The sequence below is a fragment of the Monocercomonoides exilis genome (assembly GCF_001643675.1).
Source record: "Monocercomonoides exilis strain PA203 chromosome Unknown scaffold35-1074681, whole genome shotgun sequence".
In the NCBI taxonomy this organism is placed as follows: domain Eukaryota; phylum Preaxostyla; order Oxymonadida; family Polymastigidae; genus Monocercomonoides; species Monocercomonoides exilis.
In genome coordinates, this window is record NW_027150580.1 from 1,050,110 (window position 1) to 1,070,000 (window position 19,891).

The 19,891-nt window shown below is 31.8% G+C and overlaps 2 protein-coding genes across 2 annotated transcripts; both read left to right on the forward strand.

Annotated features, from left to right (window-relative positions):
* Positions 1–222: 222 nt before the first annotated feature.
* On the forward strand, positions 223–2,583 carry MONOS_17885 (uncharacterized protein; the record flags this gene model as incomplete). Its single annotated transcript, XM_067870849.1, has 1 exon — positions 223–2,583. One exon carries the CDS (start codon positions 223–225, stop codon positions 2,581–2,583), a length of 2,361 nt encoding a protein of 786 aa, XP_067724032.1.
* Positions 2,584–8,572: 5,989 nt separating this feature from the next.
* Positions 8,573–10,148, forward strand: MONOS_17886 (uncharacterized protein; the record flags this gene model as incomplete). The annotated part of the gene is made up of 2 exons (XM_067870850.1): positions 8,573–8,777; positions 9,085–10,148. 2 exons carry the CDS (start codon positions 8,573–8,575, stop codon positions 10,146–10,148), a joined length of 1,269 nt encoding a protein of 422 aa, XP_067724033.1.
* Positions 10,149–19,891: the final 9,743 nt, after the last annotated feature.

Below are 19,891 nucleotides of genomic sequence, written 5' to 3' on the forward strand. Positions count from 1 at the left end.
TTCAGAAAAGAAATCAAATTCCTCAGAAAATGGTTTGCGTTTAAATCTAAGTTAATCTCATTCTTTAACTTTTCAAAAAAAGAAAAAGATAATGTTTTCTCAGAAATCTCAGAAAATCCATTTACAGAATCGATATGCAATCAAAGAAATTCAGCTTCGGCTTCTGCATCTTGTTCGATTTCAACGAGCAACATTTGTTGTGACACTTTTGAAAGAATATTCATGGAAGAAGATGGAACCGAGTTTATTTCGAATAAAATTGAAAAGAAGAGCGAAAAAAGAGAGAAAATTCTTGAAGAAAATTTAAAGACAAAACCTGACAGTCAAAACGAAGAAAATATTTCGTTGGAAGATAATGAATGCTTTGAAGTCGACTGCAGCACAACTCAAAGGAAATCAAAGATTGATTTTATGAAAAAACTTCCTTCTCTTATAAAGTCATCTTTTGAAGATTCTCAAACTGATACAGATGATAACACTTATGATTGCCAAACAGACATGGAAAATGCCAATTCATGCTATGAAGAGTTTTCATCTTCTCTATCAACAAAAGAAAACACAGACGATGATGAAATGAAAGATTCCGAATCAACAGAAACAAATTGTGATTTTCAATATTGTGATTGCCATCCTTCAAAAATTAGGCACAAAGATAGAAAATCTTCAATTTGGTCCGCAATGCAATCATCCAAAAGAAGAAAGGTCTCAGTTCTTGTCAATGATAAGAATTTGTCAATTATTTCTGAAAAATTGGATGAATTGGAGAAAAAGGAAAAGGCGATATCTGAAAAAGTTTCATTTGAATCAAAAGATGCATTCGCTCTTGATTTCAAAGACTTATATGGAAATATTAATGCAACAATGTTAGATATTCTTCCAGACAATTCTTCATCACCTTCAACAAACCCTGCATTGACAACACAAAGATATGCTTATGATTCTCCTACAAAGTTTTCAGATATGTTGAGATCCTATTCAAGAGAAGAGTTACAACCATATGTGGAGAAGGGTTTACCATTCTGTGACGAAACTGTTAAAACACACAAATGGGTTTGTGGAATGTTCATTGATTATTGCAAAATGGCAAAGAAGGAACCTTTCCCATTGAAGGCAAAACCTGTGTATGGATTTATGAAGTTGCTTGGAACTGCAGTCGGTTATTCTGTTGAAACAATAAAGAATGGCATTCGATCATCTCTTTTCAATATATCTGAGACAAAAACTGGAAAACCTGTGAAGGATAAAGTCAGAATGAAAGTTCATCGAGCATTAATGGAAATCAAAACATGGATCAGAAAAAGAAAGAAGAAAGGATTGCCTTTGCCAAAAATGAGAGAGGAGAATGAAAATAAATGGAAAAAACAGCCTCTCATCGTATCAGATTTGCAACGTATTTTAGAATGCTATCCCGACTGGATAGTTGAGAAGCCCCAAGAGGCTTCCTTGTTCTTGTTTGCTCTTTCAACGGGAGCGAGAGCACAAACATGTGCTCATATAAGATTGAAGGATATCATCCGAGTTTACTCTCCTCCCAACTCAAATTTTATCAAAGTTACGTTTAATCTTGAGTGTGGGAAAGGGTGGAATGGTGACAATCACTGTGTTACGGTGGAAGGAGCAATTAACGAAAAGCATCAACTTAACGTAATATGGTGGCTGGAGCAGTATTTGGTGGAGGAGTTTGGACTCTCCCTAACCAATTTTGACAAATGGGAGCTTAAGGAGTTGGAGGAGCAATTTATCTGGCAACTTAGAAAGGGTGCAATGAGAGTTCGACTGAAAAAAAGAGCTGTCCAAGCAGGTTATCCTGATAACCTGTTTGGCTTTCATTCCTTTAGGTCGGGTTTTATTTGCTCAGCTTTGCTAAAAGCAGGGGAAAACCAGGAAAAAAGGAAACAGGTGCTTGAGGCGACAGCTTTTGTAGGTAATTGGGCCTTCATTTCAAAATCCCAGTGGGAATATGTGAAAGAGACTGAGAAGGCTGTAATAATTGGTAATAGGCTTGGATTCCAGGATGAAGCAATTGAATCCGATGATTACTATGATATGACTTTAACAAGTCCTGCAATATATCACAACATCAAATTAAATGAGCCAATTTGGAAGGAGGAATCAATTATACTTGCATTTGACTTTTATGTTCTCGAAATAATAAAAGCCACGTGCAGTGAGTTCTTTTATCCATATAATTGCGTAATCCGATTGAATCGGTTGGCTGCTTCATCGTATTTGAATAATCATAATGTTAAGTGTGAAAAGGGAAACACATTCATGAAGCAAGCTAGAATCGATTTATTACAGAAACTGAAGAAGAATAAAAATGTTGTGGAAGCAGTACGTTTATATTTAGCAGGAATACAAGAGTATTTGAATGGAAGCACGAAACTCAAATTTCATAGACCAAAAGAAAAAGTTCCACTTAGAGAGAATAGACCCATCAACAAGATACTTGGAACAAAAATCAAGACGCAGATGGACAGCAGAAGAAGATCGGATACTGATGAAAAGTTTTTTGCAGTCTGGAGATTTCAAAACTGCAAGTCAGCAATTATTCGAAAGAACTGCAAACTCTTGCAGAGATAGAATACGACACATCACGAAAGATAGATCAATGAGTGACTATTCAAAATCCATGACAAAATATGAACAATTTAAGACGGATCATCCACAATTGGGAAACTTGAACTCTGCACCTGAGAAAGAGAAAGGAGGAGAGAAGAATTGACACTCTTTATTATTGTTTGGAAGTTCATTTCCACAGGGCGCTTACTGTTTGTTTATATTCTCATTATCTTTTTTTCATATTCAATCAGTACAATTGTTTTTTATTAATTCATACACAAACATTCCGATAAAAAGAGAGGTTTTAATAAAAGCGTGAAATGTTTTAAATTGAGTTTTTAATTTTTCGTGTTTTGCAACATTAAAAACACCAATCTTTCTGTGACAAAAGATTATATATGTGGACTGAGATAAATGTTGCAACAAATGAAGGATAATTTAATTAGATTTGAGTAGGAAAACAAAAGCAAACTTGTTGTTGACGTTTTAAGCCTGGTGAACATTCTCAATGATGGAAGGAGGTTGCAGACAGCACAATGAAAGCTAATTAGAATAGGAATCCATGAAACGCATATTTAATGAACGAATACGATGATCACAAACAAATGAATTGTGATGGTTGATCATTAAATATCAATGAGTTCATTCAAGTCATTCATCATCGTTTCTTCTTTAAATGAGATATATTCACAATCAAATGCATTGCAACATTTTTCAGAAATTGAGTTTATCAAGAGTTTTTTGTTATTCATTTGTTTTGCAAAAGAAACAAATGGCGATTCGAGAAATGTTCTTAGAAAGATTTGTTTTTTGTCTCCGTTCGATCGTTGAAAATGGCGATGATAATTAATTTCTTTGTCATCTGAACAAGAGGAATTAAAGAAAGTCGAATGAAACAATCATCAAGTACAAAGAATAATGAATTGGTTTTTGGAAGATCATGTTGTTATCGATTATTCTAACGAGAAAACAAAAGCAAAATTGAATTGTTTTAGTTAAAGAAAAGTTATTCATGATAACACAAAAATGGGCAAAGTACTATTTCACCAAAAACTGCTGAATGATGAAATTGGAAAATTCATTTGAATCATGTGAAATGTGAATGATTGCTTTCTTTAATCATTTTGTTGGAGCATCTTCATTCAATCTGAATGCAGAAAAGATATTTCACGATGCATCCAAATACCAAATAACAAAGCACAACGAATAGCAAAAGTTTTGAATCAGAATCAGTTTCTTTCAATTCTGTTTGAACACATAACTTGGTTTGGTTTTTTTTCAAATAATCTCTGTTTCAAAGGTAATTCTCAACAGTGCGCATGGATAAATCTTTGCATTCACTCTATTGAATAGAGATGTTCGATATTTGCATGAGGAAGAAAGCAGAACAAAATACAAAATAAATGAGACAAAAAATATGTGAATCAGACTGCACTATTACAGATTTTAACATAATTGAAGAATAATTTTCAAACAAAATAAGGATTTTGCGTTTCATTTTTATTTCACTTTGCTGATTTCGATAAATAAATTGTTATTGAATGTTTTGTTCTATATATTTTTTTTGTATGGTATTCATTGTGATCATAATTTGATACAGCAAGTTTTTTTCAAACAAATCAGAATTTTGTCAAGCAGTCATTCAAACATTAGATGATATAAAAAGTGTGTGCATTGTTAGCGAAAGTTATTTTATAAATGTTTATATTTTCATTGATTAATGACATTAAAAGAAAGAATTTATGTTTTGAGCAAACGAAATAGCTGTGATGAAGTTAAAAGATGAACGAAGATAGCGCAAAAAGAAAAAAGTAATTTGTTAAGCTGGAACAAGATGCAAAGATGGAAAAATGCTGATAAAGGAAAATCCACTAAAGAAAAAATTTTCATGAAATGAAGTTTGATCGAATATGAAACATGAATGACAGTCGACATTTTTTCTCAACGCATTGGCACAAATTCGTTGTGAAAAACAATTGATGATATTATTCGGATCTGTTGTGGAAGAAAAGAATTGGCTGGAATGAGCTTGAAATGAAATCAAGAAGGACATTACGTTAATTGAAAGGACATCATCGATGATTTTCATTATCAACAAGATAAACTGTTGATAATAATAAGAATATACATTTTCATTGAAGTTCATTGATTAATGTCATTATGATTACTTGAATTCAGTCTAGTTTTATTTGAAGTTTTAATGAAATCAAGGTTTGACATCAATATTTAATAAAAAATAAAAATATTCAATTTATTTGATAATTTTTTTGACTTTTTATTGAGAGTGATATAAAATGAAATGTAGTATTTCTCAAATTATCATGAAATTGCTTACGAACTTTCGGAAAACAAAGGACTAGAAGAGATACTTGTTGTTTGTTGCATAAAGGTTTGAAAAACAATTATTGAATGAACGATAAAATATTTTCTTTAAGATTTCTCTTGATTTGTTGCATTCATTGAGATCTGAAAAAATAATGTCACAATTATTGCGAATTGTTATGATGGAATGAAATCGGATGAAGAATAAAATTTAGTGATGAAGATCTTTTGTCTGTAAAAGATTTGTAATGAATATTACGATGATTGCACGAAATACAAACAGCTAGTCAAGAAATCTATCACAAAATGTGCAACATATCAGAACGGAAAAATAAATGTAAAGAAAACAGCACATACATGAAACAAGACGTAAGAATGATTTGTTAACGAATGTTGAGGATGTATCACTCAAAATCAATTCGTTTCATAGTTTTTGCAAATGCTATATTACATAAAATTATAATATGGGAATTTTGATTTATTCAAATAAAAAATAAAAAATTTTGCAATTTTTAATTGAAATCAAAAAATAAAAATTTAAATAAATAAAAAAAAAATAATAGCGCTCCCCTAAGCTCGACGAGCAAAAGTCTAGGTTAGGTTAGGGTTAGGGTTAGGGTTAGGGTTAGGGTTAGGGTTAGGGTTAGGGTTAGGGTTAGGGTTAGGTTTTACAACTCTTCCCCTTTTATGCATCGAGTTGGAGAATATTTTCATTATGAACGTTTAATTCACTCATGTAGCTATTTGTATGGAATATGATTTATTGGAATCTGTTGCATATCTCTGTAAAATTTTGATCCGAAAAGTGACCTTTTAGTATCATGTCGAAAAATGACATTTCTAAAAATGAGATTAACAACGATTTTGATGTGATCAAATATTCACATATGTCATGTGATTAACTGCACATGAAACAGAATTTCGTTATGACCATTATTTGTCGAGTTATTGCGAAAACAAAAATTTCGATTTTTTGGTGTTTTTTTCCAAATTTGCAAAAATCCCTCTTTTATGACTATTTGAATGATATCTCCAATTCCATATGTACTAATATATCGTTGCATGTTATTAACGAATATCACTTTTTTATCTGAAAACTCGGAAATTTTTTATGGAATTTTTCGATTTTTCATAAAATTTGTCTATGTATGATTTCTATGAAAAAATACTTCAGTTTACATAATTTTGTAAATATTTATATTTGTGCGGAGGAAAAAATCATTAATGCAGCATATATCCTTGCCTGTAATATATGTTAAAGACATATAGATTTAACAAATGAATATCGAAAAAAAAATTAATATATGAATTCTCATTTTTCAATATGAAAAGTGACTGAAAACATAACCTAGTTGAATAATTGTTTGAAAATAATTGATTAATAAATGAAACTATAAATGCAACAATTGCCTGCCAATGAGATAAATGTTAAAGCAATGAGATCAAAGAATTTATCTGTCTCATATTCGTTGAGATATTGAAGAATAATATCTTTGACTGAAATTATTAGAATAAATGTATTTTTTGAATTTTCGTAAAAAATCGATATAATAATGTTTATTGTTGAAAACATAGTGAATTTGATTATTTCATGCTGCTTTGAACTTTTTCAAACGATATCTTGATTTGTGAGAATTAAGAATAAAATTAAAAGAAAATCAATTTTTCTTCTATTTGAAAGTCTATGGAAAAAGTTAAAAATGACAAAAATAAAAAAAATTCTGGAAAAATTTCTGTGTACTTGAAAAGGAAGGACATTAATTGTAAACAACGGAAAAATTATTTGTTTTTCGAAATCTCTGATATTTGGTGGGATATTGAAAAAACATTGGAAAAAATTTTTGAATGGAAATAAACTTATTATTTTAATAAATATTTATTTATTTGCAAAGTGCACGAAAAAAAAATCGATTAAAAGCAATCAAGTGAGATTAACAAGTCTATTTTTTGTCAGAAAAGCTTCTTTTATATTTTGAACGAAATATTGAGTGAGAAAAATGGATTATTTTAAAGAACACAATTAATAATAAATATCATAATTCATCCGATAGTTATTTAATTAATTTATTCCTTCGGGTTGTAAAATAAATTTTTGTAATATTGTAAATAATAATTGATAATTTCATTATTGATTTTCATTTACGAAATCAAATATTTGTAATATTGAAATATTCATATTTTCAAGAACCGAGTTCATTTAAATCATAGATTTCAATTGATTTAACCAAAAATTGACAAGCATTATAATGACGAAAATCATCAGAATTGCGACATATATTATTTATTCACATTTCCATTAACTTTATTTATTTCAAATTGCATAATCTTTTGATTGAACTTTTTTTATAAAAATTAATCCAATGAAATAAAGAAAAACTGTTATTATATAGATAAATGAATTATTGAGTTTTTTTATTTAAAAGTTTTTATGAATTGTTAAAGTATTCATTTATCAGGAATTGTTCATTATTATTACACTAAAAAATATTACAACCCATAATAACATTTTTAAATGTCAAATTTAAATTTTCGACAACCTCGATCAAAACATTTGCTGTTTAATATTCGAACCAAGAAGTTAGACAACTTGAAACAGGTTGAAAGCAATCATTTTGAAGGTTTTTTTTATATTTATGTTTGCATATTTATCTTGTTGATTTCATTTTTGTTAATTTATATTTTTTTTGGGATATTTGAAAAAGATAAAGAAGCTGAAGAATTGGACAAACCATATTTCGAAATGCCTTCAAACTGGGATGAGTTTTTTGCTGAATGCGGGATAGCAACAAAAAGGGAGACAAAATTACAAAAAACCTTAAAAAAAAGCAAACCGCTTACATTACAACGTTATTCTCAACAAGTTACAATTCTATCTCCTTCTCTCCATCGCAAATATAAATGGGCTGAAAAACTTTACGTTCCATATGCGAAATTGCTTAAAAGCCAACCTTTTCCAATACAATCATCAACAATCTCTTCATTCATTCAATTTCTCTGCATTGAATGTTTATATTCTATTAAAAGTGTTGAAAATGTTGTCATTCCATCTTTAAAATCACAACATCTTCAACAAACGAAAGAATTCGACTTTTCCAGTGAGCTTAAATTAACAATTCGATCTGCTTTTTCTTCTGTCAGAAAAAGCGGATGCTACAAAAGGGAAGGAGAAGGAAAAGAAGCGGCACTGCTTGACGATGTAGCCCTTATCATTGAAAGAAGCAATTCTGGTAATATGTTTTTTGATTTTGATTGTTCTCTTTTTCTATTTGCTGTTCACTGCGGAGCTAGGTCAATTACATGTGCAAACGTTTTTTTAGAGGATGTTAAAAACGTAACAATTTCGGATTTACACGCTGAGTGCATCTTGGTTGAAATCAGATTGAGAAGGCTGAAGGGACATCCAAACTCTAACCACTCTGTAACGATCGAAGGAAGATTTGCTCATACCAGCTTACATGAACAAGTCAGAGATCCTGTTTATTGGCTTGAGCGTCATTTGCAGGTTAACCACCATCTATCTTTGAAAACGAGACAAAAGTGGCCGAAGAATGTGTTGTCGAAAAAGCTGTGGGACATGAGCCCAGCAGCAATGTCCTTAAGGTTCAGAAAAAGATCAGAGCAAGCAGGGTACCCTTGTAAACTCTTTTCTTTTCACTCCTTAAGGGCAGGCTTCATCTGTACTGCAATTATGGTAGCCGGAACAGATGAAGAAAAGTTAAGAGGGATACTTGAACACACTGCTTACGTCGCTGACTGGGTCCCATTTGGCAGGGCTCAGTTAACTTACGTCAGAAATACCTCCAAGAAAATAACGGTATGCTCCAGATTAGTGAATCCCAAGCCTGGAGATACTGTAATAGATCTGGCTCTAACTTCTATCGCTGCATATCATAGTATCAAGTTGTCAGACCCAAAAAGAACAATCAAAGAACAATTTCAGACATTTAGAAATGCAGTGAATGATCATTTCAATGATGCAATGAAGCACTTGGAAGATGGTGAAAGGGAAATTCGAAACCAATGGAAGAAATGTGCTAAAGCTTATATCGACAAGAACGAAAACCTTTCCTTGAGAGCAAAGCGTGCATTCACCAAAAAGAAAAAGTCTTCTTTTTAGAGCTTTGAAGGAAAATGACTTTCACACGATAAGAATGAAAATCATTCGACAAGACGTGGTTTGTAAATTGTCAAAATCATTAGCTAATCTTGACAATTTGGTTGATGATTTTGTTAATCTAAGTGATTATCCTGTGAGACGCAGTCTAGATTTAAAAGGCAGTTTCCCTCAAGAAGCATCATCCAACTGCACATCATCTTCAAATGAAAATGATCTCTCAATTCAACAATCCGATGAAGAGTCACAGGGTCAAAGCGAAAACACTGAAGGGAGCGAATCCACAAACACGAACTCAGATGGAGAAGGAAAACAATCAAACCAAGAATGCACATCATCATCTTCAACACAATCTTCCAGCAGTGCAACTTCAAGTTCTTCTTCTTCACCATCATCTGTTGAAGTTATATCAGACAACCCGTATCAACTTCCAAATAGATTACTTATGAACAACAAAAATTCCACAAGTTCCAATGCCATAAAGGTGAAAAAGAAGCAAAAGAAAAGAAGATTCTTCACAAAGGAAGAAGATGAGCTGCTCAGAAGGTGTAAGCAGCAAAAAATGAGATGGTGCGACATGTCGCTTCAATTCGATGGAAGAAGTGGTCAGGATCTTAAAGATCGTTGGCGAAACTTGCAAAAGAAGCAGTGGCGAAGGCACCCAGAATATTCCAGGGACGAAGTGTTGCATTGTTTGAAAATAATACATGATGACGAGGATGAGAACGATGCCAAGGAAAATAATACTCACGCAATAAAAGTCATAAAGGATGATGCGAATGACTGCAGTTTACAAAGAAATGAGTCAAGTGAATCCGAAGATGTTGATGATTCTGAAAGTTGCTCGGATTCAAGTGAATGGAAGGAAATCAAATGCGAAGACAGCAGAGAAGACGATGAAGATGATAGAAACGAAGAAGAAGTGTGTTGCGATAATGAGCAGATGAACAATGATTTAACGATAAGCATAGTTGATGACGAAGATGAAGATCTGAATGCTGCTGATGAGTTAATCCGTGCAAGTTACAGAAATAAATCGGACTCGTTCACAAAGAAAAAGAAGTCGCTTGAAGAGTTGTCAAAGAAAACATCATCTTCTTCTGTTGTTAATTGCAAAGAGAAGAAATTGAAAAGACGTTCTGGAAATTGAATTTTTTGCCTTTATTGAAATTAATCTGCTGACAGGCTTGCTCCATTTTAAATATTTTTATCATTCACATCAAATATTGTCAATGAAAATATTACATACACTTTCAAAAGCAAGAAATGGAAAACTTGACTGTTCGAGAAAGGTTCTGTTAAAAATGAACAGAAAATCAAAGTATATTTTAGAAATGAAATACGTCACAGATGAATATTGAAAATTCAATCATTTTGTTCAGTCAAGAATGAACAAAAAGAGAATAATTGAATGCTTCTTGTCAAATAAAAGGAATTCGATGGAATCGTTCAATTCTGGAAAGAACAAAATAAATTAGTGTTATTTACAAAGTTTTTCGAAAGGAATTATCTATTAACAAAGGTGGACTATTTAGAAAGGTTTGTTTAATAATTTTATTGTTTTGAAAGAGAAATGTTAATTGCAAAGAAATTTATTGCAAAAGAAAAAAAGCGATATGACAATTGAAATCGAAAGGTGAAGTGTTTCAGTTTTTCGTTGAATGCGGAAGCAATATACAAAACTAGATGAAGATTGAAGTTTTGTAAATCCATCGCTGAGAAAAGTTGAACAAAGAAAATAAGCAAAAAAGCATGAACACATAATATAAAGTTTGATACAAATTCATTTAGATCTTTGTCATTATCAGTAAGATTATGAACGTTCGTGTCAAAGAAGAAATATGGATAATTACATGAAGAAGAAGTTCAACTTCGGTGAAACAACAAACACGCTTGAAGGGAATACTTGGGAATGATCTTTGCCATGCATCCAGAAATGATATTTTCAATGAAAACTTTTCCATTTTTGCCAAGTATTGATTTTCGTTGAGGAAAAAATTTGTTGGATTAAAAGCAGAGTAAATTTACAGAAGCACACTAATCAGCTTTTGCAACTATTTGTTATGCATTTAGTCTAGATTACTGCAGTGTTTGTTAGATTTAGTAAAGAAGGAGCAAGGTTTTTGACATTTTCATAAATTGACAATGGAAAACATGATCGGATGAAAGGAAATTTCACTTTTTTCAAATAAATTTTTGAAAAGAATGTTCATTAATATCTCCAATTTAATAAGATGCATACAGAAATATTTTGATTCATTATTGGAATGAGATTTTCGTTCATTTGTTTTTTAAAATTCTGTGAAAACATCATCTGAAAATGAAATTCAGAAGGTTAACAATTTACGATTGTTTTAACGGTGAAAGTTCATAATTGTTATGTTTCTTATTGAGCATTTTTGAAACGAAATATTAAAACAAATAAAAACTAAAAATAAAGAGTTTGGCAAACAAAAATGAAGTTTTATAACTTTCTCAACGAAATTGAATAACTTGCGAAAGTTTCTAATGATGGAAATAAAGATATTGTTCTTCATTAAATATGAATGAAAACTAAAGATTATCAAATGAAGCGGAAACTTGGTAATTGAATTCAAAATAAAAGTGATACAATTCAATTGAAAGTCAATGCCAATCTTATTGAGCGTAAAATATGTGAATATGCTTGCAAATTATCATGAATTATTATTTATAGCTTATATGTTACTGGAATATTATCTGCTTTCAAACAATTTCAATGAATTAAATTATTGAAACTGTTTGTACTCAACAAAAGAAAAAATTTTTCTTTTCATGAGATTGAATTAGCAAGATAAAAATGAAAAGAAATGATTTAAAAATGTTTCATGTTTTGATATAAGATAATCTCTGGAAATAATAGTAATTTATATGATTAGAAAGATAATGTACAAAAAGAAAGATGAAATATTACAAACTGGTAATACAATTGAAGAAAGTTAACTGTATATGCTTATTTCGAAAGCGATCTCAATTTGAATCATAATTCATGGTTTGAATGAGCAGATAATCTTAAACTATTTTTGACGAATTTCTTTGCAAAGATGGAAGAATGTCAGAAGAAATGCTTTTGTCATAGAAGAATGTTTATTTGCGCAGCCGGAAATAGTGCACATTGAGTATGCAATCAACATTTTTTGCATCATTCACAAATTATTTGATTACTGAAATATATGGAAAAAGATGCAAGTCCAAAAGTTATAAGCTGTTAAATAGAAGATTTACGTGTTAAAAAGTTGCTGAAGAAAAGTTGCACGATGATTTTACTTTGTTTGACGAAGAAGATTACTGATTTACAACATGTTCCAAAATAGGATCTTTAAAACATGAAAATTTGATTTGATCAATATTATTTATTTGCAATTTATCGAAAGTGGATTTTTATGTTGCAGTAATAAAGTTTGTTTAATAATATGATAAGCAATGCAATAAAAAAGTTGAATGGCAGGTTTAACATTGCAATAAATTTTTTCAAAAAAAAATTATAAAAGAAAAAATTCAATTTTCAAATAGTAATTATACTGATTGATGTGTGGAGGAATATCCGCTGACCCAATCTCTTAGTAATTGCACCACATCCTACCTCCACTAACATTCCCCAACATATCCCTCTAACTCCGATCACTTGCCCTCCTCTCACACTCCACAGCATCACCAAGTCAATACCCCCAAGTCATTTTTCTATGTGAAAAATCAGAACCGAACTCAAAACAACTAGCCGATCGGATTTCTCAGCAACCACTGGGCCGATCGAAACGCCGTTTGGCCACATCCGGGCATGGGTTACTGTGCCGGTCATATGTGTTTCGATTCAGCCACTTGCCCCTGGTTCACTCTCTGTGACCTCACTAACCAAGCACCCCCAGTCACTATGAAAAATATATTTCTTTTCTGCACCGCCTGCCAGACCCCCACCACCAACACCCATATGCATGCTCTTACCGCACTATATGCACATATATCATATATTAATTTCAAATTTATCTGGCTGTTACTTCTGGAGTTATACTCGATTTACCTCAAAAATGAACATTTTCACTCAAAAATTCGATTAAAACTCAAAAACTACAAATAAGTGTATCCAACAAAAAATCGTCAATATACAACATTAGAAGTCGTATTCATGTGCTTAATCGTATTTTATATCGACTTTGAAATTTTCGAGAAAAAAAATTTTTTTCATTTTTTCAGTCAAAATGGCCAACTTGTCCGCACTGCCCTGCCACAACCGCTCGACAGAAAAAATTTAGATTCGAGTATGTTTATAAGGGGCCCACGTCCTTGCCACCTGCCAATTATCAAAGGAATCTGAGACCCCATATTTTTCGGTCCTTGATCTAAGATCACCACTTTTTCAGTTAAAATATTCTTATGACATTTTCTCTCTAACCAGACCAATCTGGCCCGAAAAAAAAATTCAGCGGACTATTCGCGAATTATCCGAACTTTTTGTGTTTTCATAAGTTTCGATCACAACTTTCATAAAAACCGATTTTCACCAATTTTTCTATTTTTATGAATAACTTGAGCTAAATTCAACTTAATCAGAAAAAATGAAAATTTCTCATTTTTCGAATTTTTGACCCTGACTTCAAAAATTCACAAATAGTCCAACTAACACTCTGGTAAAGTCTCACGGCTTAGAAAAATTTATTTATCGAGATATTTTAAAAATAATTATGAAAATTTTGACAGAAAAAATTTTATTTAACATATCATTCCACAATTTGAATCAATTAATTTCTGATTTTAATATCAATCAATTCCTCTCATATTATTACCCATATACGTAACTTTTCATCAACCACTAATTCCTTCTTCTTTATTAAATATAAATTTTTTAAAAAAAATGTTTGATCTAGATCATAACCATTTTTCTATGTTAAAAATTCAATTTTTAATCGTTAAATTTTTTTTTCTATCTGACTTCACATCATTATTAGGTGACATTTTTCGTTGATTTATGTATTGAAAATGAATGAAAGTTGTTGAAAAAGACACTTCGTAATTAACCAGATTGGAATAAAAAAATTTTTGCGTAAACTCAAACAAAATAAATAAGTGAATTATTGTATAACAAATAAAATTTCCACAAATATGAACAATTTAGAAAAATAAAAATGTGTAAATATTTCAATAAGTAGATATTTATGAAAATTTGACATTGATATTTAGCACTTAACTGTGAGATATACTTAAAAAAATAATTTCATTTATTAATAGATTGAAATTTCAATATGTGAAAAATAAATTTTTTGATCATTTAGAAAGCATACAAATATAATACAAAAGATCATTGAAAATGATTAAACAGCTGTAATCAAATATTAACAAAGATCACGATAAGAAACTTCATTTTACGCTCTGCGCGAGTCCGACATCCAAAATGCGAACGTCTTTTCTGATAAAAAACGCGAAATGCTTTCGCGTTTTTTATCAGAAAAGGGGTGAGCATTTGGGGTGGAGGCGAGCGATATGTGTGTGTCGCCAATTGTTACACGTTGCGCAGCAACTCGCATTCAATTCGGTTTGTAAGTTATTTTTATGCAATTTTTTAAATTTTTATTTTTTTTGTGTTGGCAGGCAAAATCTATCGATTTTGCTCAGAATTGACGATCCGAGGTTTTGAAAGGTGCAATTTGTTTTTATTTTTCTTTTTTAACTTTTGTCATAACACCTCCCAAACACACATTCTTTTTGTTGTCTGGTCATTCTTTCTTTTTTAAAAAAAATATTTTCATTTTTTCAGTCTATCTGAATGACCCCCTTTTTCAGTCATTTTTTCCTTCTTTATCAGAAAAGGGGTGAGCATTTGGGGTGGAGGCGAGCGATATGTGTGTGTCGCCAATTGTTACACGTTGCGCAGCAACTCGCATTCAATTCGGTTTGTAAGTTATTTTTATGCAATTTTTTAAATTTTTATTTTTTTGTGTTGGCAGGCAAAATCTATCGATTTTGCTCAGAATTGACGATCCGAGGTTTTGAAAGGTGCAATTTGTTTTTATTTTTCTTTTTTAACTTTTGTCATAACACCTCCCAAACACACATTCTTTTTGTTGTCTGGTCATTCTTTCTTTTTTAAAAAAAAATATTTTCATTTTTTCAGTCTATCTGAATGACCCCCTTTTTCAGTCATTTTTCCTTCTTTATCAGAAAAGGGGTGAGCATTTGGGGTGGAGGCGAGCGATATGTGTGTGTCGCCAATTGTTACACGTTGCGCAGCAACTCGCATTCAATTCGGTTTGTAAGTTATTTTTATGCAATTTTTTAAATTTTTATTTTTTTTGTGTTGGCAGGCAAAATCTATCGATTTTGCTCAGAATTGACGATCCGAGGTTTTGAAAGGTGCAATTTGTTTTTATTTTTCTTTTTTAACTTTTGTCATAACACCTCCCAAACACACATTCTTTTTGTTGTCTGGTCATTCTTTCTTTTTTAAAAAAATATTTTCATTTTTTCAGTCTATCTGAATGACCCCCTTTTTCAGTCATTTTTCCTTCTTTATCAGAAAAGGGGTGAGCATTTGGGGTGGAGGCGAGCGATATGTGTGTGTCGCCAATTGTTACACGTTGCGCAGCAACTCGCATTCAATTCGGTTTGTAAGTTATTTTTATGCAATTTTTTTAAATTTTTATTTTTTTGTGTTGGCAGGCAAAATCTATCGATTTTGCTCAGAATTGACGATCCGAGGTTTTGAAAGGTGCAATTTGTTTTTATTTTTCTTTTTTAACTTTTGTCATAACACCTCCCAAACACACATTCTTTTTGTTGTCTGGTCATTCTTTCTTTTTTAAAAAAAATATTTTCATTTTTTCAGTCTATCTGAATGACCCCCTTTTTCAGTCATTTTTTCCTTCTTTATCAGAAAAGGGGTGAGCATTTGGGGTGGAGGCGAGCGATATGTGTGTGTCGCCAATTGTTACACGTTGCGCAGCAACTCGCATTCAATTCGGTTTGTAAGTTATTTTTATGCAATTTTTTTAAATTTTTATTTTTTTGTGTTGGCAGGCAAAATCTATCGATTTTGCTCAGAATTGACGATCCGAGGTTTTGAAAGGTGCAATTTGTTTTTATTTTTCTTTTTTAACTTTTGTCATAACACCTCCCAAACACACATTCTTTTTGTTGTCTGGTCATTCTTTCTTTTTTAAAAAAAATATTTTCATTTTTCAGTCTATCTGAATGACCCCCTTTTTCAGTCATGTTTTCCTTCTTTATCAGAAAAGGGGTGAGCATTTGGGGTGGAGGCGAGCGATATGTGTGTGTCGCCAATTGTTACACGTTGCGCAGCAACTCGCATTCAATTCGGTTTGTAAGTTATTTTTATGCAATTTTTTTAAATTTTTATTTTTTTGTGTTGGCAGGCAAAATCTATCGATTTTGCTCAGAATTGACGATCCGAGGTTTTGAAAGGTGCAATTTGTTTTTATTTTTCTTTTTTAACTTTTGTCATAACACCTCCCAAACACACATTCTTTTTGTTGTCTGGTCATTCTTTCTTTTTTAAAAAAAATATTTTCATTTTTCAGTCTATCTGAATGACCCCCTTTTTCAGTCATTTTTTCCTTCTTTATCAGAAAAGGGGTGAGCATTTGGGGTGGAGGCGAGCGATATGTGTGTGTCGCCAATTGTTACACGTTGCGCAGCAACTCGCATTCAATTCGGTTTGTAAGTTATTTTTATGCAATTTTTTAAATTTTTATTTTTTTTGTGTTGGCAGGCAAAATCTATCGATTTTGCTCAGAATTGACGATCCGAGGTTTTGAAAGGTGCAATTTGTTTTTATTTTTCTTTTTTAACTTTTGTCATAACACCTCCCAAACACACATTCTTTTTGTTGTCTGGTCATTCTTTCTTTTTTAAAAAAATATTTTCATTTTTTCAGTCTATCTGAATGACCCCCTTTTTCAGTCATTTTTCCTTCTTTATCAGAAAAGGGGTGAGCATTTGGGGTGGAGGCGAGCGATATGTGTGTGTCGCCAATTGTTACACGTTGCGCAGCAACTCGCATTCAATTCGGTTTGTAAGTTATTTTTATGCAATTTTTTTAAATTTTTATTTTTTTTGTTGGCAGGCAAAATCTATCGATTTTGCTCAGAATTGACGATCCGAGGTTTTGAAAGGTGCAATTTGTTTTTATTTTTCTTTTTTAACTTTTGTCATAACACCTCCCAAACACACATTCTTTTTGTTGTCTGGTCATTCTTTCTTTTTTAAAAAAAATATTTTCATTTTTCAGTCTATCTGAATGACCCCCTTTTTCAGTCATTTTTTCCTTCTTTATCAGAAAAGGGGTGAGCATTTGGGGTGGAGGCGAGCGATATGTGTGTGTCGCCAATTGTTACACGTTGCGCAGCAACTCGCATTCAATTCGGTTTGTAAGTTATTTTTATGCAATTTTTTAAATTTTTATTTTTTTTGTGTTGGCAGGCAAAATCTATCGATTTTGCTCAGAATTGACGATCCGAGGTTTTGAAAGGTGCAATTTGTTTTTATTTTTCTTTTTTAACTTTTGTCATAACACCTCCCAAACACACATTCTTTTTGTTGTCTGGTCATTCTTTCTTTTTTAAAAAAAATATTTTCATTTTTCAGTCTATCTGAATGACCCCCTTTTTCAGTCATTTTTTCCTTCTTTATCAGAAAAGGGGTGAGCATTTGGGGTGGAGGCGAGCGATATGTGTGTGTCGCCAATTGTTACACGTTGCGCAGCAACTCGCATTCAATTCGGTTTGTAAGTTATTTTTATGCAATTTTTTTAAATTTTTATTTTTTTTTGTGTTGGCAGGCAAAATCTATCGATTTTGCTCAGAATTGACGATCCGAGGTTTTGAAAGGTGCAATTTGTTTTTATTTTTCTTTTTTAACTTTTGTCATAACACCTCCCAAACACACATTCTTTTTGTTGTCTGGTCATTCTTTCTTTTTAAAAAAAATATTTTCATTTTTTCAGTCTATCTGAATGACCCCCTTTTTCAGTCATTTTTTCCTTCTTTATCAGAAAAGGGGTGAGCATTTGGGGTGGAGGCGAGCGATATGTGTGTGTCGCCAATTGTTACACGTTGCGCAGCAACTCGCATTCAATTCGGTTTGTAAGTTATTTTTATGCAATTTTTTAAATTTTTATTTTTTTTGTGTTGGCAGGCAAAATCTATCGATTTTGCTCAGAATTGACGATCCGAGGTTTTGAAAGGTGCAATTTGTTTTTATTTTTCTTTTTAACTTTTGTCATAACACCTCCCAAACACACATTCTTTTTGTTGTCTGGTCATTCTTTCTTTTTTAAAAAAAATATTTTCATTTTTCAGTCTATCTGAATGACCCCCTTTTTCAGTCATTTTTTCCTTCTTTATCAGAAAAGGGGTGAGCATTTGGGGTGGAGGCGAGCGATATGTGTGTGTCGCCAATTGTTACACGTTGCGCAGCAACTCGCATTCAATTCGGTTTGTAAGTTATTTTTATGCAATTTTTTAAATTTTTATTTTTTTTGTGTTGGCAGGCAAAATCTATCGATTTTGCTCAGAATTGACGATCCGAGGTTTTGAAAGGTGCAATTTGTTTTTATTTTTCTTTTTTAACTTTTGTCATAACACCTCCCAAACACACATTCTTTTTGTTGTCTGGTCATTCTTTCTTTTTTAAAAAAAATATTTTCATTTTTTCAGTCTATCTGAATGACCCCCTTTTTCAGTCATTTTTTCCTTCTTTATCAGAAAAGGGGTGAGCATTTGGGGTGGAGGCGAGCGATATGTGTGTGTCGCCAATTGTTACACGTTGCGCAGCAACTCGCATTCAATTCGGTTTGTAAGTTATTTTTATGCAATTTTTTTAAATTTTTATTTTTTTGTGTTGGCAGGCAAAATCTATCGATTTTGCTCAGAATTGACGATCCGAGGTTTTGAAAGGTGCAATTTGTTTTTATTTTTCTTTTTTAACTTTTGTCATAACACCTCCCAAACACACATTCTTTTTGTTGTCTGGTCATTCTTTCTTTTTTAAAAAAAATATTTTCATTTTTTCAGTCTATCTGAATGACCCCCTTTTTCAGTCATTTTTTCCTTCTTTATCAGAAAAGGGGTGAGCATTTGGGGTGGAGGCGAGCGATATGTGTGTGTCGCCAATTGTTACACGTTGCGCAGCAACTCGCATTCAATTCGGTTTGTAAGTTATTTTTATGCAATTTTTTTAAATTTTTATTTTTTTGTGTTGGCAGGCAAAATCTATCGATTTTGCTCAGAATTGACGATCCGAGGTTTTGAAAGGTGCAATTTGTTTTTATTTTTCTTTTTTAACTTTTGTCATAACACCTCCCAAACACACATTCTTTTTGTTGTCTGGTCATTCTTTCTTTTTTAAAAAAATATTTTCATTTTTTCAGTCTATCTGAATGACCCCCTTTTTCAGTCATTTTTCCTTCTTTATCAGAAAAGGGGTGAGCATTTGGGGTGGAGGCGAGCGATATGTGTGTGTCGCCAATTGTTACACGTTGCGCAGCAACTCGCATTCAATTCGGTTTGTAAGTTATTTTTATGCAATTTTTTAAATTTTTATTTTTTTGTGTTGGCAGGCAAAATCTATCGATTTTGCTCAGAATTGACGATCCGAGGTTTTGAAAGGTGCAATTTGTTTTTATTTTTCTTTTTTAACTTTTGTCATAACACCTCCCAAACACACATTCTTTTTGTTGTCTGGTCATTCTTTCTTTTTAAAAAAAATATTTTCATTTTTCAGTCTATCTGAATGACCCCCTTTTTCAGTCATTTTTCCTTCTTTATCAGAAAAGGGGTGAGCATTTGGGGTGGAGGCGAGCGATATGTGTGTGTCGCCAATTGTTACACGTTGCGCAGCAACTCGCATTCAATTCGGTTTGTAAGT